Consider the following 23701-nt stretch of genomic DNA (forward strand, 5'->3'; position numbering starts at 1 on the left):
CGTAGTCGGGTGTGGGCGAAGAGCCTGCGACCTCGGCCACAGAAGACACCGCTAATGAAGTGTCATCGGTAGTCAGGGGCTGCGAGGCGCCTCGCTGAGAACCGGAGCACCTGTAGTCGGCTTTAGCGTGGTGTCGTAGAAGTCGCGGACCTCGATGTCGGTCCTTATCTTTGGCCTTTTACTCAAAACTGGAGTTGGAGTATCCGACATAATGTAATTAAACTTTTGCCAAAATAGTGTTGGGCGAACTCCGCCCGACGCTTAATAGTGTGTCTGTTGAATGCAGCACAAAAACGACAGGCCGAGACGTCGTGGTCTGGGCCTAAGCAAGGAATGCAGAGGGAATGGAAATCCTTATGCGGTATTTGCTTCCCACATGAAATGCAATTATTAACTTTGACATCGGTCTGAGGCAAGAAAAGTTTCCCCAACGGGGTACTTAGCTTTCAAGAAGACTTCGGTTGAAAAATATTCGTAATCTCAGGAGCTGGCCGACTGGCACTTGCGAACTGCTTCTGCTTCGGGCACCGTGCGGCAAGAAAGACTGGAGAAAATGGCATTGGCTGGTTCTTTTATACCCCTGTCGCACTGACGTCAGGGAAGAAGCAACGACATCCGACGCCGGACCTAGACTTTGGAATTCGGCCGACCGAGGACCCGCCTGACGGCAGGAAAACCCATCTGTTATGACTGCAGCTGTATGCACGATGAACATCCACATTAGGAGGACTGATCAACCTTATATTTCTTTTGAAGGAAATAAATGGGGATTACCAGTTACTAAACAGATCATATCAAGAAGGATTCTCTTCCCATTTCTTTTTGCTATTCCTTCCATTGAAAATCTCTCCAATGTTAAATTTAAGTGCATTTTATCAGAGCAGTAGCTTTTACTGGAGCATTTTTCAAAGTTTTTGACTCTCTCAGTCTGTCTTGAAGGCAGCTATCTGATCCTCCATTCATACCTTTCCCAGGCATTACAACACAGACTTTTATAGCCAGAATATGTTTTTGCCAAAACCATCACTCAAAGTTTATTGGATTCCAATAGTCTCTCTCAACCTTCCACCCTTTCTGCCTAAAAGCTCTAGGAATCATCCCATAAGTTAGCAATACCATAAAAGTAATCCAATGACAAACACTGTCCATGACTGATGTGGATTCCTCTTCACTTCTACTCTCCTTTTGTTTTAATTTTTTTATCGAGTCCATCCTATGAGCTATAGCCTGCCTTTTTCATGAGACAAGAAAACTGTGAGGATTTTCTCACCTGCAAGTCCCGTAAGTACCAGCATGTATTTGCATGAATAGGTCTTAGGTCAAATATACGTCACTAAAGGATTGTTCTTAAGCTTTTGTACATTGGCAGGACATATGGTATCTTTGGCAGTGCATGGCCCATACCTCAACAGCGATCTATTCAATTATGGTAAATTCCTACACAGATGCTTTCTCCAAGAAAAAATACTAATAAATTAAAATAAACTAAGAGTCTTTCACATAAATTGAGACTGTAGACCAATACTGAAAGTAGGGACCATAAAAATCAATTGCAGATTTGCAATACACAAGTTTCAGTTGCGTGATCTTTATGTCCATTTTACTTTACTATTTAATAAATGGGTGCAAGAGCTGGTACAAAGACTCTTTTCAGCCACTTCTTAGGCTCAGTGGCACAAACAAAATGTGAACAGATTACGCAAACATTACAAAATTCATAGTTTCTTAGAAGATTACCACCCTAACGGCTCAAGGGCTCTTACAAACCTAGTCAATATAACCCAATATATGGCCCCTAGGGGCAAGAGGATGGCATATTTGTACCTCTGTATTGAGTATCTTAAAGATTACCCCTGTCCATAAGGGAATTTGGCACTACCCCCAGTTATGAATTTGCAATTCCCCATCCAATGATCCAAACTGTGTTTGAAGAGGGCCAAGTAAGTGCTCTGTTTAATGTGAATAGGAAGTCTGTTCCAAAGAAGGGGCAATCTCCGAGACACATTTGTCTCTCCAGCATGTTTTTGTTTGAGTCGCTGACTTTAGATCCCTAGATCAGGTAAGCCTTGTGTTTGACTTGCGGACGTGCATCATATCCATCAGAGCTGAATTTGTGAGTGCCTTACAGGTCAGGCATTAGGTCACCCTTTAACAGTCGTTAGGAGACAGAGGAAAAAAGGGCTTTTAGTCTATCCAAATAGTTCATGTTGTTTACATCCTGTATTTTCTTTGCGAGGAACCTCTGAGGTCATTCCAGCTGCTCTAAGTGCCTAGTCACATACATGCCTAATGGAACACTGTACTCTAACACTGGTCTAATGATGGTACAGTACAGCAAGACTATAATTTCCTTGGATCTGGATGCCATTCCTTTACTTATAAGTTCTGCCACACAAAAGGACTTTCTCACCACTGTGGACACATGGCAGTCAAAGCTCAGGCTACTATCGGAGTACCTAGACCTCTCACCTCAGAGTCTACTTTTAGGGGTGTGCTATTAATGATGTAATGTGCAGGGGTATCAGACTTTTCCCAAAGGGTATGACAATGCATTTTTTTGCATTTAGTTTTAGGTCGCGGTTCTGGCACCAATCATTTCTCTGAGTTAGACCCTCTTGTAGGATATCTACATCATTGGGGGTTCAATGATTGCCCCAGCTTGCAGTTGTTGGCAAACTTTGTCATCCAGAGGCCTTGCATACTAGCCTTGACTTCAAAGAAGTATATGCTGAACAGGAGTGGTTCTAGCAATGAGCCCTGTGGTATACCACTAGTAACTGTCCCCTTGCTGGATCTGGATTCACCCAATTACTACATGTCTTGTCTGTCAGCCAACTGGCTATCCATCTGGTGACATAACATAGGGATTTATGCCCAATTTTGTCAGTTAATTTAGAACACCTGAGTGGGGAATTGTGTCAAATGCCTTGGCCAGGTCGAGGTAGGTGGTATGTACTGTTTTACTGTCATCCATGGCCTTAGTGACTTTCTCAAAGAAATTCTCCAGATTCAGTAGGCATGACCTGCCCTTGAAAAAGCCGAACTGTATTGTGTCCAGTGCTTAGAGGTTTACTATGTCATTATTTATCAGGTTCATAATTATTCTTTCTACGGTTTCCATATGAGGCTAGTCAAACGTATGGGTCTGTAATTCCCCGGGTCAGTAGATGGTCCCCTTTTATGCAGAGGGATGACTGTTACTGTCCTCCTCTATCAGGACAAAGCCAGTTTGGAGGGTGGGGTTACACATTCTACTGGGTCTGAGAAGTCCTGATTTAAGCTGTTTAACAGGCAACCAGGTATATGGTCAGGTCCTCCTGAAGCTGTGTTTTTATCTTTAGACAGCACACTGAAAACTTTTTCTTTGGTGATAATTGGCAGCAGTGTGGTGGAGGGTATTTCCTGGGAAAGAACTGGAATGATGGGGAGGTGAAATTTAAGCTGAATTTGTCGGCCAGGAGATTTGCTTTATCTTCTGGCTGAATATAACTTATGCCATCTACAACTAATTCCACATATTGTTGGGTGTTGCCCTTAAGGCTGCAGACATAACTGAAAACTATCTTAAAATTATCCTTAGCTTTGGAGGCTATTTTTACCTCAAAGTCTGCTTTCAGAGAGTTGACTAGTTCACTGATTAGCTTGTTTAGACTAATGAGGGACTTTCTGTTCTGCAGATTCTCTCCTACTTCTCAACAGGAATTTCTTAACTTTGTTGTGCAAACTATTAACACCAGAGTTCCACCAGGGTGGTTTGTTTTTTGCGGTTTGACGTGGGTTTATTTCATTCTGGTACTGTTGTCTGTATGCAGTTTATATGGTCGCACAGGGCTTGTGTGTACGTCTCTGCATAGGTTTCTGTGTTTTCAGGATTGAAGCATCTTGTAAACTAGGTATGTTGTATCGTAATAGGTGGTAATTTACCTTACAGAAGTTCTTAAAGTTTTGGGGGTTAGGTGGGGGGACTAGTTATACCTTTGTTTCAAGTGAGACTGCTTTATGATCTGATCTTACCACAGAGGACATCACACTGGGGGTTACAGTGCTCTCCCATATTTGTGAGTAACAGACTTAGGTTCATAGGTTCGTACTAGGCTATCTGCCCAAGGGCATTTATAAGCCTAGCCCAGAGTTTTTGTGGCTTTCGCCACCCCTTTAGTTTGAAGAAAACTATGCCCATTGTTTTGCTGTGCCTCTGTCAAGCAGAGACACTGAGGTAATCCCTGGGGTATATCTGCGATCTCCCATCCATTGGTCAAGATTTCTCTTGAACATGGCCAGCGAGGTGCTCTGCCTCACATGTACCGGGATTTTGTTCCACAGCATAGGGAGTCTTTGGGTGATGAATCTGTCCCTCCAGCATGTCCTATTAATGACCGTGTCAAGGTTTAAGTCTCCCGCCCTTGTAGTTCTGAGGGATCTAGATTTTTTGAGGTGAAGCATAGGATATTTGTTTCCCTGGTGGAAGTGCAGACCTGCTGTTCCAGGGCATTTAAATTTACAAAGTCGAGAAATCTTCAGGCCTACAAGTTAGTGGTCGTGTATACCCCCCAATTAATGGAGGTGTAGTTACAAATCACCCATGAATATGGTTATTGGGCTGGATGGTGAGCGATTCTAATAACTTTAGGTATGGCGTATGGGTTTCCTAGTTCATTGCGGGGGACCTGTAGATAGCAAGAATATGGTAATGGATTTTTTCCATAGTTAGCTGGACATGCAACAGCTCAAGCATGTCATATTGTTTGGCCAGCCTTGAGGTGTGCCATACCTCTCAACTGTTCAGATTTTTGCAGAATGTCCAGATTTTTGCCTCATATTTTTGGTCCATTTTTCATAAAACTGTGGATTTCTGGCAAATTGGTGGCAAGTAATTAAATATTGAAGTTATAAATTAAAGACAATCATTTGAGTTTCAGACTTCATACCCTTCAGAAAACTCATGTTAATGCAAAACCTGTTACTCTATCAACTTTTTAAGGGCAATATTTAAAACTTGTCCCTATTTTTGAACCTTTGTCCCACTTTTATTTATGACTTTGTCCAGATTACTTGCTCTAAGAGCTATGAGGTGTGCTTATCCTTTATGTAGATAGATATGCCTCCGATTTTGCTCTTTCATGTTCAGTGGGTGTTCGGAATGTATGAAAGGTATTACAGCCATACACTGCCGGAGCACTTTCCATGACTTCGAACCATGTTTTGGTAAACTGCACAGATTTCAGCATTCGGCAGGGTGAGCAAAGTTTCCAGGGAGTGCAGTTTCTTGTAAAGCTCCTAGCACTGAATAGCAAGCAAAGCAAAAGTGTCTTGCAGCGAATGATGTAAAAGCAGATGTCAATTCTATACACAAAAACAACAAGGTAAAACTGTATGTACACTGCAGTAATAAGTAGAAAGCAACTGTACGGGGTTGAAGAGAAAAGTACAGAATGGGTTAGCCTCATACCTCTCAACCTCTCAAAAATCTGGACAAAGGCCCATGAAAAATAGTTACAAATCAGTATGCTGATAAACATAAAATTTGCATACATAATTATGTAACAGCCTACTCCAGTTGAATTGTGGGATACCAACTTTCAAACTCAAACTTTAGAACAGACAACCAAAATATGGCCCTCCAGGCCATATAGTAAATGGTAACCATTTTTTTTGAAATGTGTAGCAATGATGTTCACTGGGAAGGGAGATGATGAGCCTTAAGATTTTGTTTTTGGTGACTTGCAGTATGTGGGTTTTGTGGTAAAAGTGGGGCATTTACTGGTAGGCAATACTCTAATCTTATAAAGAAAAATGCAGCAAAGCACAGAAATACGCCCAGGAACATAAATTTCAAGTTAGACAACAACACTGGTAAGTATTCATATAACAGCAACGACTAAAAGAACACCAGTGAGTAACAGCTCAACTTTCAAAAATTTAATAAGCAAAAATATCTCACTTCTCTTAGCGCCTCGGCCAACAGCCTTTACAGAGTAGAAAATATGATGCACATTCAAAGTGATATATATAACAAGACTCATCAATTAATGCATTTAAACAATTAATTAATTATTCAATTATAAAAACTAGAACTTTTAAAGTTACAATAATCATATAAAACTGTGCCAATTACATTCCTTATTTAGTCCATAAGGACTTAAAGTGTTATATTTCATAATTAAAAGAGATTCCTTTTGTCTTAACACATTTTTTTGAAGAATAACATTATTAAAATGTAGTGGTACATGTTCTAAAATAGAAACTTTCATACATTCTAAATTACCATCATGTTTATTATTAAAATGTTCTGCAATGGGACTATTCATCTTTCTGTTTCTCACATCTCTAACATGTTCCTTTATTTTATGGGATAGAGTCCGTTTAGTTTCACCAATATAGTATTTTTTGCAAGGGCAAAAAATAACATAAATAACCCCTGTATTAAGACAAGAGTATTTAGCTCTATTGGAACATTTTTTACCATTAATTTCTTTTATTTCCATATTTATATATTTACAAATAGAACAATTATTACATGGAAAAGTACCTACTTCATTAATATTAGTTAACATAAAGTTTTGCTTTTCCCTATATACACTGTGTACCAGAAAATCTTGTATATTTCTGCCTCTCTTATATGATGTCACTAATTGTACATTTCTCAATGAGATAATTTCCTTCTTAACAAAATCCCAATATTCTCTTATTGTACCATTAATCACAGGAGAAAAATTTGTGTATTTGGTTACAAAAAATTATTTATCTACATTTTGTTCATTATTATTATATTTTATAGAACTATATTTACTATTTGATTTTTTGTTATTAAATACTTCATTAAAGCTATTCATAACATTCAATTCATTATAGCCTCTATCAATGAACATATTAGCCGCTTTCAAAGCTTCACTAGCAGCTAGAGAGGCATCACTGCTTAGTCTTTTAATTCTAATGAATTCTCCATATGGAATGGCTGTTAATGTGCGAGTCGGATGGCAACTAGTGCCACACATTTTCCAATTCATTTTATCAAATTTTCTATGTATACTTGTAGTTATTTTCTTGCCATTAATTCCAATAAGGGTAATATCTAGAAAATTAATTTTATCTCCTATGCAAGTGTCATCAAATTTAATACCAAATTCATTATTGTTCAATTCATTAATAAATGTAGTAGATAAATTATATCCCCCATCACATATAAAAATTAAATCATCTATAAATCTATAATAACCAATGACATATTTTTTAAAAAAGGAATGTTTGTAAATATATTTATTTTCAAAAAGGCCCATAAATAAATTGGCATAGGCTGGGGCAAAAGCAGCCCCCATCGCTGTTCCCTTCAGTTGTTGATATAAGGTGCCATTAAACTCAAAGATATTATGGGTCAAACAGAACTCTGTGAGTTCTAACATGAAATGTGTTTTAGGGTTGTCACCCATGAAAACTAGTATTGCTTCCAGACCAAATCTGTGTACTATATTTGTATATAAACTCACCACATCAGTGGTGATAAAATACATACCTTCTAACCAACAAATATTCTTAATTTTATTCAGAAAATCAAAAGAATCCTTGATATACGAAGGCAATTTAACAATTTCCTTTAACAAATGTTCATGTAGTAAATCACACAGATTATATGTAAAGAAATCGAAAGCAGACACAATTGGTCGACCCGGAGGTCGCTCCAGATTTTTATGTACCTTAGGTAGGCAAAAAAATTTTGCCACCTTACTATTTTTAACTATAATTTTACGGTCTATATCCGTTTTGGTGAAATAATGTAACCTGACACCCTTACTAAGCAGAGCTTTAAAATCTTGTTCCGCTTTTAAAAGAAAAGCAGTGTCAGTCACCAAATAAGTTTCTTTATCACTCAAATGTTTCATGCACATTTCATAGTAGTCACAGGAATTAAGAACCACCAATTTCCCTCCTTTATCTGATGGTTTGAAAACAATATTATCATTTCTACTTAACTGCTGTAGTTTATACCACTGGTCTTTAGTTAAATTAAAACATTGTTTTTACATAAAAAATCTTCCAATTCTTTTTCTAATAAAGTGTTAAGAAAAACATCAAATCTCTGAATATTCACATTTTTACAAGGAGGCACAAATAAACTATTAGTTTTTAAACTACTAGTGTCAAACAAACTATATGCATTGTTATTATCTTCACTATCCGAGGTACAAGAATAAAAGAAATCTTCACTATCATTATCACTACTATTATACATTTGAGAATTATTAGAAATACATTCTAAATTCATACTTTTATCTTTAGAGAAGAAAAAGTCCCTTAAATTCATTTTGCGATATAAATGAAACAATTCTATTTTTAACTCATGTTTGCGTGGTATACAGGTAGGTATAAATTTAAGTCCCTTCATAAGGACTGATAACTCTGTATCATCAAATTGATAGTTAGATAAATTAATTATATATTCATTAGAAAAAGTCTCTGAACATAATTTATGTCCATCTACCTTTTTAAAAATGTCTATCGCCCGGGTCTCTTTGGCGTTCCGAGTTCTGCCATTCTCTCTTCCTGGGATTGTTGTAAGGTCCCCGTTGTTCTGTATAAGTCTTCCGAAATGAATCTGAGTTAGCTGCTCTGGGTAAATCAGGAAAGTCTTCTATCTCCCTTTCATCTTCTTCAAAAGATGAAGCACCGCTTTCTCCCGAAAAAAAGCTCTTGTTTTTATATTGTTCCGAAGCCGGATTTCCTTTTTGGAAGGTAACATTTTTTCTCCTGGATCTTGGATTAGTAAAGAGCACAAACGCCCTCTTGTGGTCATAATCACAAATGTCTCTATTCAACTTGTATTTTTTTCTATCAATAAGTTCTTTTTCATAATTGGTTAATTTATTATTGATGTTAATCAAAAGATTTTCCAGTGTAGAATTAGAAGTCATGTTAACCAATTGTTCACAAGTTAGAGATGTGAGAAACAGAAAGATGAATAGTCCCATTGCAGAACATTTTAATAATAAACATGATGGTAATTTAGAATGTATGAAAGTTTCTATTTTAGAACATGTACCACTACATTTTAATAATGTCATTCTTCAAAAAAATGTGTTAAGACAAAAGGAATCTCTTAATTATGAAATATAACACTTTAAGTCCTTATGGACTAAATAAGGAATGTAATTAGCACAGTTTTATATGATTATTATAACTTTAAAAGTTCTAGTTTTTATAATTGAATAATTAATTAATTGTTTAAATGCATTAATTGATGAGTCTTGTTATATATATCACTTTGAATGTGCATCATATTTTCTACTCTGTAAAGGCTGTTGGCCGAGGCGCTAAGAGAAGTGAGATATTTTTGCTTATTAAATTTTTGAAAGTTGAGCTGTTACTCACTGGTGTTCTTTTGGTCGTTGCTGTTATAAATTTCAAGTTGTTATGTAACTCAGCCTACTCCAGCTGAATTGTGGGATACCAACTTTCAAACTCAAACTTTAGAACAGACAACCAAAATATGGCCCTCCAGACCATATAGTAAATGGTAACCATTTTTTTTTTTGAAATGTGTAGCAATGCTGTTCACTGGGAAGGGAGATGATGAGCCTTAAGATTTTGTTTTTGGTGACTTGCAGTATGTGGGTTTTGTGGTAAAAGTGGGGCATTTACTGGTAGGCAATACTCTAATCTTATGAAGAAAAATGCAGCAAAGCACAAAAATACGCCCCGGAACATAAATTTCAAGTTGTTAAATTAGGTAGGCAAGTGCTTTCAGACAAAAAACAGTGCTGGTAAGCACTTTCACACAACAAAAGAATTTTATAGTTTGCCAGATCCTCCTGAAGTCATTCTCTATGGCCTACTGATCAGTGGCATAGCTAGAGTTTGTGCTGGCTGGGGCTGTCTGCGTTTGCCACCCTTCCCCCTTCACAAAGTCATGGTCAAATGGGACCCCCCCCCATACACAGCCCTCCCCCCTGCAGCCATTCCAGTGTCCCATTACTTGGCTATTTTGCCTCATTTATCATAAGCACTGTAATATGCATACTGCCTTACTTCTACAATGATTATTTGGATTTCATTTAAAACTTTTATTTTATATTTTATAGCACAAATATTAAGACATCTGCTAAACAAAGCAATACGGTCTCACAATGAAAATAGACTTGGCATTAAAACTTTTCTGCCCTTGAAACTCACATTCATTGAAACAGCATTGAAACCCACATTCAAAATGCATCTGGCCAGTGGCGGATAAAGATTACCTTCGGGTTGTTTTCAAATCATTGGCCCCTTGCACATGAAACATACATGTGTTTTTTGATACACCTTCCTGATTGTATTAAATTACATCCCTTGTATAATACAGCACACTTGTTAGAGAGAGTTTTAAATTTATTGTTTTGAACATTTTTCCAGTAAGCGATGAAAAAAATGCATGAACCAATAATGACAAAACTGTCCAATTCAGAACATTTCCATCATAAAAGTCTACTCAAACTTCTACAATCCACCAGTATCAGTAAATATGCACAATTTCTGCAGAAGTAAAAGGCATCTAAATAATTTCACACTAAAGAGATCTGTAACTAATGAACAGGTTTCTGCTATAGCAAACAACTTTATATTTCATTGTTTCATCTAGAAATAAAGTGTCTGCTGCCCTTATGGAATAAATTGCCTATGTTACATTAAAAAAAAAAAAAAGATAAGCTAGTAATTTTGCAACAGGGAATGGATGGCAAACTGATAACATGTTCATAATTACTAGGTATCTCTGCCAAACAGGACATTCTCAGGACTGCAGCATCCACCCCCTTTAAAAGTACAACACACAGTACATGCAGTATCAGCAAACAATCTACATACTGTGGGAGTAGAACCCACTGCCATCTGCATCAAAAGCAAGTATTCTACCTGTTGTGCTACTAACAACAAACAGACCTAGCATAAGCAGCACTAAACTTCTCTCCCCCTGAAAAACTATGCAGCACAAAAAAATCTGGAAAAGGCCAACATTTGGGGGGGGGGGGCAAAGGCCCCATACCAGGGACACATTTAAACATTGCTTGTATAATCTTAGAAAATTTGCTAGAAAAAAATGCTTTGTGTTCCCATGCGTTTGAAAGATAGGAAGATTGAGACTTAAATGGCTATCATTATCTAGTGAATTCAGTTCTCATCGATTTGCCAGAAAACCACAAATTTTACGAGGAACAGACCCACAAGTATGTCCCAAACATTCCAGACATTCTGTAAAACTTGGACAGTTGAGAACTATGAATCACAAGTGGTGGCGGTATGGGTACAGAATTTAGTCTCTTGCTCCTTGATTTGAGTCTGTGTAACTGTAACCACCAGTTATACCTAACTGGGGCATTTTATACACACACACACACACACACACACACACACACACACACACACACACTACAAAATACAGAAGCATGCTAACTGTGAATCATAAGCAAATGTGAGCTGGAGCACTGCTGTTTCAGCCACACATGCAGAAGCCAGCTAATTACAAAACACAAATGTGGTTCCTCTGAGCAGGTGCCGTTTCAGCCAAGTATAAATCTGCCAAGTTCAAAACAAATGCCGTTTCAGCTAAGTACACACAACCCCTATAAATCTGCCAAGTAGAAATGCTGTTTCAGCTAAGTACAAATCCAGAAGCAAGCTAAGTAAAGACAAATATGCTGTGAATCATAAGCAAAAGTGAGCAGGAGCACTGCTGTTTCACCACTCATGCAGAAGCCAGTTAAGTACAAAACAAATGCCGTTACTCTGAGCAGGAACCCTTTCAGGTAAGTATAAATCTGCGAAGTACAAAACAAATGCCATTTCAGCAGCTAAGTATAAATCTGCCAAGTTTCTCTGAGCAGGAGGAGTTTTAGCTAAGTATAAATCTGCCCTTTCAATAAGTCTTACCTGTGGGAAGACTGGTCTGCTCTGCAGCAAATTCACACACACAGTTTTCAGCTAATACGCTGCAAATCAAGTATACACAGACACACACAAATTCAGACTGCCATTTCAGCTTAGTACAAATGCAAAAAGACAAATATGCTGCGAATCATAAGCAAAGTACCAATAGAGCAGGAGCGCTGCCGTTTCAGCTTCAGCCAAGTACAAGTCACACATGCAGACTGCCATTTCATCTAACTAAGCAAAGCCATGGAGCAGGAGCTGTTTCAAGGCTTACCTGAAGAAAGACTAGAATGCTCTGCAGCAAGTTAAAAATATGCCTCGGCATTCTGACAGGCAATCTCGTGAAGCTGATGTCATCGCGCACGCCCTGCATGTGATGACACCAGGAACAAATTCTTAAAAAAAAAAAAAAAAAAAAACAGGAAATCTGGAAATTAAAGGGGCCACACGGGAATTCGTGGCACCCCAATATTTTGCCCTCAAAACCAGTATTTAATGAGGAATTCTGTACAGTTGAGAGGTATGGTTAGCCTGTAGGAGACTAATCTTGAGTACTACGTACACAGTGACATGATATTCTTATGAGAGAAGTGCAAGGGAAAGTCATATTCAAGATTAAAGGCTTATGTATGAACAGTAGAAGTTGTAACAAAAGCAATAAGTCCCATAACTCTATGTATGTATGTATGTATGTATGCAGACAGGTCTATATCACATTGTCATGGGTTCATTATCACGAACCTTCATTCATCGAACCAAATACAGCGAACATTCACTTCAACAAACAACTCTCCCAGGAAAGGAACAAGTTGGTCAAAGGGAAATGTGTCCTTTTTGCCACTACAGTGCAATCTAATCTCAGAGTTTGTACATACAGTTAGGGGGTGGGGGGGTGTAGCCCCCAACCTGGGTGCGTTTGAAATACTGTGCTTTGTGTGACGTTCAGAATGCTGGGCAACTCATTCCTTTCCTTGGGTAAGTTGTTCATTGTAATGAACATTCACTCAAGTGAACGTTCGCTGTATTTGATTTGATGAATGAAGGTTTGCGGTAATGAACCTTCAACAAGGTGACATAGATCCATATACAGACATATGTAAATAACAAGAAAGCTTAGATTAGGTTGGAGGGTTACATATTATACATTATCAATGAAAAAAATTACTTTCAACCTCCTTCTGAAGATGTTTGTAATCCAGAAGAGTGTGTGTTTTTTAGCTTTACTTCTGGAGGAAATTTGTTTCACAAAGCTGGTCCCAATTTGGAAAAAGCACTCTTACCAATAACTATTTTAAAAGGTGATCCGTTTAGGGTAATGCAGTCTAGTTGAGAGTTTAATGACCATGTTGTGCTCTCTCTCTCTCTCTTATGGGCAGTTTTCTTCTGAGGGGTAGACAATAACCCTCATGTAATACTTTTTTCAATTAAATTGCATTTAACTAAACAGAACTCAGAATACTTCCACTTCCATGTGCCATTTTCTTGTACTCTGGCTGGCAAGGAAGCTGTGTTAATTTATTTGTTGCCATCTTTTTTAACACTTCTGTGAATCCCAGTAAGAAAAAAAAAATATCTGAAAAGAATACAAGGTTTCTCTGAGAAATAAAAAATGGCACAATTGTCTTAATACTACTTAATGACAACTCAAGAGTTGCAGTTCCATGTGAAGCGATATTATACTCTACCTCCCAGAGAAGAAAAGAAAAGGACTACCTGCAGGATGCGCACATTTAGATGGCTGTGTGCATATATCAGTTACAAGACTAACATGAAAGTGAAGAACGCTCAAGAAAGAAAAAAGTAAATGAATTGAAATTAATTCATGTTGCATAATGACAATCTTATGCTTAGGCATTTTTAACAAGTTAATCACTACACGTAAATTTATAAATGCTAATTTTTAAACAGTGAGCAGCAAAGTACAGTTGTGTACATTTACCATAAATGTAGATGTTCGAATGTCTTCACTGTTGCAGTCATCACTGTAGGGTTCTTCCTGCCGGCAGGCAGTCCTCGGTCGGCCAGAATCCCAAAGTCTGGGTCCGGCGTTGGCTGTTCAGTCATGCTCCCTGACGTCAGAGCGCCAGGAGTATAAAGCTGCCAGCCGACGCCATGTTCTCCAGTTTTTCTTGCCCCAGATGTCAGGTGCCCAAAAGTGAAGGTTAATAGTAAAACAAAAAGGTAACATACCACAAACCCCATACCCTGTAGCAAATACACCTCAGAAGAAGGGTGAAGTAGGAAACCACACTAATAAAAGCATAAGAGGGGACAAGAGGGTGGGTAACCCAGACTGTAACAGTGAAGACACTCGAACATCTACATTTATGTTAAGTGTACACAACTGTACTATGTTCATCGTGTTTCACTGTTGCAGTCATCACTGTAGGGTTGAATCCCAAAGCTGAGAAAAGGGGTGGTGGTTATAGAGTAGAAGGGGCAGCTAGAAGGCCCTGTAATACTGCAGAAGCAAAGCCTGCCCTAGACTTAGAATAAAGAGGGAGATTATAGTGCTTAGAGAAAGTATGCACTGAACTCCCAAGTTGCAACTTCCAAAATGTCTTTGGTAGGCACTCCCCTGAGAAAGGCTGCTGAAGTAGCAGCAGCTCTGGCAGAGTGAGTCCTAATTTTTCCTGGGATTTGCTTTCCGTGATGAGAGTAACAAAATCTGATTCCATGAGCAATCCTAGAAATGGTCTGTTTTGAAAAAGCTTTGCCTTGGGAATTTGCTGCATAAGAAACAAACAATTGGTCTGTTTTCTTGATATCCTTGGTCCTGTCCAGGTAAAAACGAAGCTGCCTGTGCATGTCCAAGGAATGCAAGATCCTTTCCCCCTTATTTTGTGGATTAGTGAAAAAAGTTGGCAGGTGAATAGTTTGGTTTAAAGCCACTTTAGGCATGAAAGTAGGATTAGTCCTTAAAGAGACCCTGTCTTGATGAAAAATAATATAAGGTTCCACAGCCATGAGTGCTTGTAACTCTGAGACTCTCCTGGCTGAAGTCAAAGCCAGTAGGATAGCTGTCTTCCATGATAAATACTTAATATCAGATGTGGCAGCAGGCTCAAAAGGAGGCAGAGTAAGTTTTTCCCGAACATAGTTGAGGTCCCAGGCAGGTATGGGTGGTGTCCTAGGGGGCCTTTAATTCTTTGCTCCTCTGAGATATTGTTTCAGAAGTGGATGTGAAAAGATTGGAGGATCTGTACTGTAATGTGCAGAGATAGCTGATGCATGTATTTTTATGGAGGAGAAGGATAAACCCTTATGTAACATGTCGGTCAGGTAATGTAAAATCAAAGGGATATTAGGAATGAGAGGATCCGAATCCTGAGCATGCATCCAGGTGCAAAATCTCTTCCATTTACCTTCATAAGATTTTCTAGTGCTAGGCCGTCTGGCTTCTAAGATGACATCCATGACCTGTTTGGGAAGGGTAGGATAAATCATAGACCCCGGATGCACCAGGCTGCCAGGCTGAGATTTTTGATATGAGAGTGCAGAACCTGGCCCTGGTGTTGGGACAAAAGATTTGGAATCTGAGGTAGAATCCAAGGAGGCTCCAAGGATAGATTCATCAGTGTTGAGTACCAAAACTGACGAGGCCAATTTGGGGCCAGTAAAATCATCTTGGGTTTGTCCTGCTTTATCTTTAACAACACCCGTGGAAGAAGAGGTAGAAGAGGAAAAGCATACCCCGAGAGGTTCCTCCAACTGAATGAGAGAGAATCCACGTTCCATGCTAGTTTGTGATATGTCCTTGTGCAAAAATTCTGTAACTGGTAATTGAGGGGGGATGCAAATAGATCAATGTCCGAGCAACCCCAGGCTTCTGTAATCATCTTGAATATTTTGGTGTCTAGCATTCACTCGTGTGGGTCTGACAGGTTCCTGCTCAGGCTGTCTGCCAGAATATTTTGTTTCCCTGGCAGAAACTGAGCTTGTAGATCCACTTTGCAAGCTAGAGCTGTGTTCCATAGATTCATGGCTAGTCTGCAAAGGGGGTAGGAGTGTGAACCCCCTTGCTTGTTTATGTACCACATAACTGTGGTGTCTGTCCGTATCAGTAGTTGTCCTGGTTGTAGAAGATCCCTGAAAGCCAACAGGGCATTCTGTACAGCTAACATCTCTTTTAAATTGATATGTAGGTGCTTTTGATCCTCTGTCCAAAAACCTTGCAGACCTTTCCCCTGCAAGTGGGCTCCCCATGTGTAATCCGAGGCGCCCGTGGTTAACACTTGGCTGGCTGGAGGCAGACTGAAGGCTTTCCCTTTGTTTTGAAAAGATGCCATGGTCCACCAATGGAATTCCTTTTGCAGGCAAGGCAAGACAGCAATCTGTGTGTCTAGACTGTGGCAATGCTGAGACCATACACTTTTTAGGTACCGTTGTATTTTTCTCATATGCAGTCTTGCATATGGTATGAGGAGGATGCAGAAGGCTATGTAACCTAAAGCCTGCAGGAATTTCCTTGCAGTTAGCGGAGACATTAATGCCGGGGTTTTGAAAGTTGAAGCCAGCTGAAGTTGTTTTTTGGATGTCAGGAATGCAGTCTAGGTTGTTGTGTTTAGGAGAGCACCCAAAAAAATTATCTGTTGTGTGGGTGTCAAACTTGACTTTATGTTCACAGTGAATCCCAGATACTTGAGTAGATTTTGAACAAATTCCAGGTGCTTGAGTAGGACATCCTTGCTGTCTGCTCGAATAAGGCAGTCGTCCAGATAAGGGTAAATTTGAATTCCCTTGAGTCTGCAGTAAGCTACTACTGGTGCCAGGCACTTAGTGAAGACCCTGGGCACAGTACACAAGCCAAAGGGCAGCGCAGAGAATTGGTAATGTTTTGAGCCGGCCTTGAACCCGAGGTATTTTCTGCACTCCTGTCTGATAGGGATGTGTAGGTAAGCCTCCTTTAAATCTAGTGTCACCATCCATGCATTTTTGTACAACAGTGGCAGGAGTTGCTGCAGAGTAAGCATCTTGAACTTTGGTATCTCCAGGAATTTTGTTTTCTGGGAACTAGAAAGAGCCTCGAGTAAAAGCCTTGCCCTGTCTCTGATTGTGGAACCAGTTCTATGGCCCTCAGCCATGAGAGAACTCACTGGTTTAATGCCTCTGCCCATTGGTGTTTTGGTAGATCTGGCCAACCCCTTGTTCTTAGCAAGGTATGAAAGTGGAATTTGTAACCTCTTGAAACTACATCCAGAACCCACTTGTCTTGGGTTATGTAAGTCTAGTTTTGGTGAAAAAGAGAGAGTTTTCCTCCTAGAGGGGCTTCCAGGAGAGAGGTTCCCGGAGCCATGCAAGGGGAGTCATTGAGCCTGTTTTCTGTAAGATTGAGGCCTGTCCTCTCCACCCCTGGGGGTGGAAACACTCCACTGTCTAGGTCTGTAAGAGGTCTGTGCTTGGGCCCTCCCTCTAGAGCACCTATACCTACCCCTCTGAGGCCTGTCCGAGCTGGGAAAGGACCAATTTTTAGTTGGCCAATTTCTGCTAAATCTTGGGGGCTGAACTTGTAAGAAATCCTTAACCGTTTGCATGCATTTTGCCTTATCCTCCATTTTCTTTATCACTTCTTCAGCCTTAGACCCAAACAAAACATTATGCTGAACAGGAGCATCCACTAACTTTGCTTTCACTTGATCAGGCAAGTTTTGTTCCTTTAACCAAGCATGCCTTCTATGACTGTGCCAGTGGCAACTGCCCTGCATGAAGCCTCCAAGGCATCAAAACCACAGTATAAGCCATGCTTCCCCACCTGCTCAGTAGCATTCATCAAATTGTGTAATTCCTAATTATCTGCACATGCAGAAATGGAACCTAGCTTTTGTTTCATAACAGACAGCAGAAATTGCTGATATTTTAGCATATGAAATTGACAATTTAAAGCCCTAATGTTAAAGTAGCAGAAGTATACACTTTTTTGCCCCATCTCTCCAAAGCTCTAGAATCCTTATCTGATGGAATAGGGTTTTTAGCATAGGCGACATTAACACCCTTAGGACCCTGAGAAATGGTTTCTGGATCAGCAGTAGGATTTTTATAAAGGAACTGGTGGAAGTCAGGGACCCTGTAATATCTATCAGGAGTCAGGAGTTAAATTAGCCTCAGAAAAAACATCATCCACAATACCCAAATGGGGTCTGTGTTGGGGAAGAAGAAGGAAATCCCTAAGTCTTCTCTTAGATTCAGAGTACTCCTGTCCTTCCCAGTGAAAATGTTCTCTCATGTCATGTAAAGTTTCCCCAAAAGAAAAATCCTCAGGGGGAGAAGCTGAAGGAATGGATTCCTCAGCATCAGAATCATCATAAGGAGGGAAAGTATATTCCTGATCAGAGGAAGACACTGAAGAAATAGATGCCCGATCAGAGGATTCATAATCCAATTCTTGCCTTGGCCTTTTGTCTGGAGGGGGATGTGAACCCCTATTCATAGTTAGTAAGTCCTCCGCCATTTTAAGCATTTGTTTCTGAGACCTGGGTCCCGAATCAGAGGAGGCCTTGGCTGGAGTCTTTGATTTAGAAGGAGTCTTCGCCTTTATTTGAAGCTGTGTAGGCCTGAAAACCCCCTCGGAAGCCGGTACCTGCACAGCGGCTCCGGACCCATCCGAGAGAGCATTGTCCGAAGGTCCTGCACCTGTAGTACTCAAAGGCCTAGTTGGCTCCTCGTGGAAGTCCGTTTCGGCAATCAGTTCTGTAATGGCCGACGACAGGGGCTGCGAAAGCGCCTCACTGACGACGGCCAAACCTGGAGCTGGCTCCGCTTGTAAACCGTCGTCTGATTTGAACCACAGAGGCCTGTCTTTATCCTTGCGTCATTTGTGAACTCCGGTAGTCGGAAGTGTGTCCGACGACATATTGTAATTAAATCGCCTGCCAAAGTAGTGAAAAGCAAAATCGTATCTCCGCTTAATAGTACATTGGTTAAATCTAGCACAAAACAGACAACTAGCTACGTCGTGGTCTGGGCCTAAACAAGGAATACAGTAAGAGTGGAAATCCTTATGAGGTATTTGCTTCCCACAAGAAATACAATTATTAACTTTTTCTGACATCGGACTGGAGCAAGAAAAAAAGTTTCCCCAATGGGGTACTTAACTTTGAGAAGAAGAAGAAAGTCTTTGGAATGAAGCACGATAAATATCAGGAGTCAGCTGACCGGCACTTGCGAACTGCTTCCACCGCACGGCAAAAAAGACTGGAGAACATGGCGTTGGCTGGCAGTTTTGTACTCCTGGCGCTCCGACGTCAAGAACCATGACTGAACAGCTGACGCCGGACCCAGACTTTGGGATTCTGGCCGACCGAGGACTGCCTGCCGGCAGGAAGAACCCTACAGTGATGACTGCAACAGTGAAACACGATGAACATCTGAAGTGCTGTGAATCAGTGACATTTCAGCAAATCACACACAAATAATAATGATCTATGTAAAACTGAGTAATATTCTTACTGCCTAGTGCATTGAAGCTGGATTGCAGCATTTTATGCAACAGCCACTCTCCAAACAGATTCACACACAACACACTTTATAAACACTAATACTGTGTATTTATTTATTTAAGCTGTCATGTTATGTTCCATTCTTTGTCCTGCAGTGTTAAGGCTCTACAACACATCAATGATGAGTATCCAACCCAAAGGCAGTAAATAAGAAAAACAAATTTAAATGATATTAATGTGCACATTTTAAGATGTTTTTCAGTGCCCTACTCTGGAACAATGTCTCCAATCCATTTCAGGTATGGTGGATTTCCTTGGTCTATAGGAACACTGATAACTTCAGCCACTTCGTAAGGGTGGACAGACCTGAAACAAGAGGCAGCAAATTTTAGGAACACAATCTAGAACAACTCCATTCAACAGTTTTCATGCAGCTCTTGTGGCATGTCCAATTGCTCATATTTTTTCAGCTATTCCTACTACTTCCTGCTCTCTTCAGCAAACTACACATTAGTTTTTGTTGACAGCAAAGAAACAAAAGAAAAAAAAACTCCACCAATGACTGTCAAAACAAAGCATTTTAATTACTTACTTACTTACTGGGTGCTTTCAACCTTTATCATTCAAAACAGACTTAATCTGGTCTTCTGCTAGTACCCCTTGCCTCAAACTCTTCCAGAAACAAATTCTCCATGATTCCCCGTGCTCCCTCTGCTCTCAAATCTTGTTTGCCATCTAAGCAAGGGGAAGGATCCGTGATTCTGCAGCTAAGTGCTCTAAAGTCTTACAATATGCAGAAAAGTAACAAAACTGTTGCCTTCACATCATTCTCTCTTTCCCAAGATTTTACATCTTCAAATTCTTCCATCTTTACAAAAAAGAAAACTTTTGCCTTAACTCCTTCCTTATAGGACGTCCAACATATCTCCTATTGTCTTAGTTAATTAGTCTTGTAGCTACTTCATGACAAATTTCCTTGTCATAAGAAGTACTCACCATAACGTTCCATCTGTGTTTCCACTTTTATTCGTCCTCAACCTGTGGGTTCGGTTCCAATCCTTGGAACTGACTCTGCCGCTATCATAGCTCATGGTAACCAAAAGATTCTCGATTGTATCCCTTACCCACAATGCACCTATTCCAGCTACCTTAGAGTTGCTGATAGACAAAACGGAAATACTAGTCATAACACATTCATTGAGTATATATACCTGGAACCACAATTATATATAAAGGGTAATAATCTGCTAGTCATCCATTCCTCTAGAAATCCAAGGGCATGGGGGTTGGAGGTAGGGAGCTGAAGAATGAAAATGGACAACACAGATGGAATGTTTGGGTGAGTACATAACTTCTTTATCTGATGCTGTCAATTTTCATTCTATCCTCAACCTGTGGGACAGAGTCCTCAGCTACCTTAAATCATGGGTGGACTCAAGGAAGGATGTTCCTGAGCACCATTGAACCAATTGATGCTTTTCCCCTGGAGACCAGATCCAATTTGTAATGTGTAATGAAAATATGGGAAGTAGCCCAGGTTGCGGCTGCACAAATATCATCCATGGAGGCTTTAGACTGAAAAACAGCTGAAGTCGCTACAGCTATAGTTGAAAGTGCTTTCAAAGGTTTCCGTAGAGCAATTCCCAATTTGTTATAGATGAAAGAAATGCAATCTGTTAGCCATCTAGCCAATGCCATTTTGCTCACAGGTTTTCCAAGTTTTGCATTCAGTAAGAGATAAATAATTAGTCAGATTTTCTGTTATCTTTTGTTCTGTGAAGCTAAAACTGTCTATGAATATCTAATACGTGTAAGCAATATTCACCTTTATTAGCAACTTTGGGGAAGAAAACTGGTAGGTTAATGGTTTGATTAATACTGACTTCTGAAACCACCTTTGGTGGAAAAGAGGGGTTGGTTCTTAGTACGGCCCTATCCTTGTGAAAAATCAAATATGGTAGTTTACAAGACAAAGCCTAAATTTCTGAAATCTTTCTGGGAGAAGTTACGGCTACTAAGCAAACACTTTTCTAAGACAGAAACTTAAGATCATAATCTGGTGTTGATTCAAGAGGAGGTTGTATGATTGCTTGTAACACCAAGTTCAGGTCCCAAGGAGGAGATAGATCTTTGTAAAGCTTTAACAGAAGACTATCTCTCAAAAAAGCTTTACAAAGTTTGAGAAGCAAGTGATAGATCTTCAAATCTAATATGAAAATTGGACATAGCTGCTAACTGATCTTGAACAGTAGAAGACGAAGCCCCTTCATTGAACAGAGGGGTTAAACATTAGAGAAATCTTATAAATAAGTGCTGAGAAATGATCAACATTATTTTGAGGTGCCCAAAAGACAAACCATTTCTATTTACTGTTGTAAAGTTTACAATTCGACAATTTGAGAGAGGCCAAAAAGTATGCATCAGACAAGTGATGAGCGCATAGATTGGTTATTAATGGAATTGGAGAAACCAAGCTGTCAGCTTGACGTTCAAGATGCCTGGGAGCGTCGTATGGGACAGTCTCACCACAGCAGCCCCCCCCCCTCCCAGTTTTCACCAAATGCATGGCAGCAGTAGCAGCTTATCTCTGACTAAAAGGGATCAGAGTGCTCACATACTTGGATAACTGGCCCATTACTGCTACAACCAATGAACCTCTCATAACAGCCCCATGTTATTTGCTACTGCTCTGTCTATCCCTGGGTACTTCTGCCTAAAAAAAATCACATCGACCTACTCAATCCATCTTCATATGATGCCATCTGGACACAACAAAATGCATTGTGATCCCTCCTTTTAAAAGGATTCAGCTGCTCAGAACAGTAGCTCAGAATCTGTTAGATCCTCTCTGCCTTACTGCTTCTAAGGGCCCAAGAGTTCTTGGGTTTATGGCCTCAACCATCATGATGGTTCTTCATGTACACTTCTTAAGAATTCTCCAGTAGATGCTTACCACTCAGTAGTCACAGTTATCAGGTCATTTCTTAGCTCCTGTGTGCATAACCCCATAATGCAGACACCATCTCAATTGGTGGCTGGCCTGTCCAACAGCTTCAGTGGGGAAGCTCTTTACCTTTTCATTGCCTTCAGCAACAGTCAGCAAAGGCACTTCCTCCCTTGGGGGGGAGGCATTACAATGGAAAAATCATCCAAGAGACATAGATGAAAGTGGAAGCCAATCTCGAAAAGAACAGCTCTCACACTAAGAGTAATATCCTTCCTTTGTGACAATACGTCAGCAGTATGGTACAGAAGTAAGTGCAAACCAAATCTTACCACCTCCCCTTTGCAGACAGGTTATGAGGGTTTGGCAGAGAGTTGAATCTTTTCACATTTTTTTTTTTTTTTTTATAAAAATGCATATTATGGGGAGGTCCATTTTAATGCTTCATGAGTGGTGTCCCAAACCCCATGGTAGCACAGCAAATCTTCAGCTACTTGGGCCCAACCTCACTGCACCCTTTTTCTTCCCATCCAGGGCCAAATGCAGCTGCTACTTCAAACCAGATCCCTCCCAGTACAACCAGAAAGAGACACCCTAGTCTATCAGGGGCTGGTCAGGCTTCTAATATGCCTTTCCAGTCATTTCCCTGTTCATTTGTTTTCTACAGAAAGCTTTGTTGTGCAAAGCCAAAGTGATACTTCTTGCCCATTTTAGGCCCAGACATATCAGATTTCCCTTGATCAGGGTTCATCTAATGAAGCTCCTCTGGCTTTGAGATTCCCTTCCAAATTTTCTCTCACCCACCCAGACAGCCTCACATGAATTTACAGAATATAAACTTGACCGCATGGTTTCTCATGTTCCATTCATGGCCAAACACCCTGCTTTATATGCCAATGTGTTGTTCACACCTTGTGACGTTCTCGAAAGAATTCAAAGTCTACAAAATTAAGTGGAAACAATTCTCAATATGGGCTCACCAAAAGGGTACAGATACTTTGTTTGCTCCCATACCAGTGGGTGTTACAGCTACTACCAAATTTTCTTGATGCTGTCTCCAGCTTTTCCACCATCAAAGAGGAATTAGTATCCATATCCATTTCCAACTTCCACAATGGTTAACACCATAATTCTCTGACACATTACAAACTGTGCAAGGCCTTTTTGAAAGGAACCTTTCTCTTACATCCTCCTATTTAAGACCCAGCAACTTCTTGGGAGATCAACATCATACTGGAAACAGCATCCTCTGCAGACGTATAATTTTTATCATGGAAGATAAGAAGAAGTTATGTCTTACCATAACGTTCCATGTTAGTTGTCTTCTTCTCGCCTTCTTTCTTGCTGGATGGGTTCGGAGCTGATCCTCGGCTCCGATTCGGCCTATACTATAGCTCGAGAGCTATTTTTACCAGCTCGAGGCAGC

At 40.0% G+C, this 23701-nt stretch overlaps 1 protein-coding gene across 1 annotated transcript in view; it reads right to left on the minus strand.

Moving 5' to 3' along the window:
* Positions 1-19420: 19420 nt before the first annotated feature.
* CUTA (cutA divalent cation tolerance homolog) overlaps positions 19421-23701 on the minus strand; it is a 935617-nt gene continuing 931336 nt past the window's right edge. The window contains exon 7 of the mRNA XM_044083523.1: positions 19421-19697. Coding sequence (XP_043939458.1) covers positions 19598-19697 — 100 coding nt within the window. The 3' untranslated portion in view covers positions 19421-19597. The remainder of the gene's footprint in view (positions 19698-23701) is intronic.

Source organism: Protopterus annectens, chromosome 9.part0 (genome assembly GCF_019279795.1).
Source record: "Protopterus annectens isolate FY-2018-M chromosome 9.part0, PAN1.0, whole genome shotgun sequence".
NCBI lineage: Eukaryota > Metazoa > Chordata > Ceratodontiformes > Protopteridae > Protopterus > Protopterus annectens.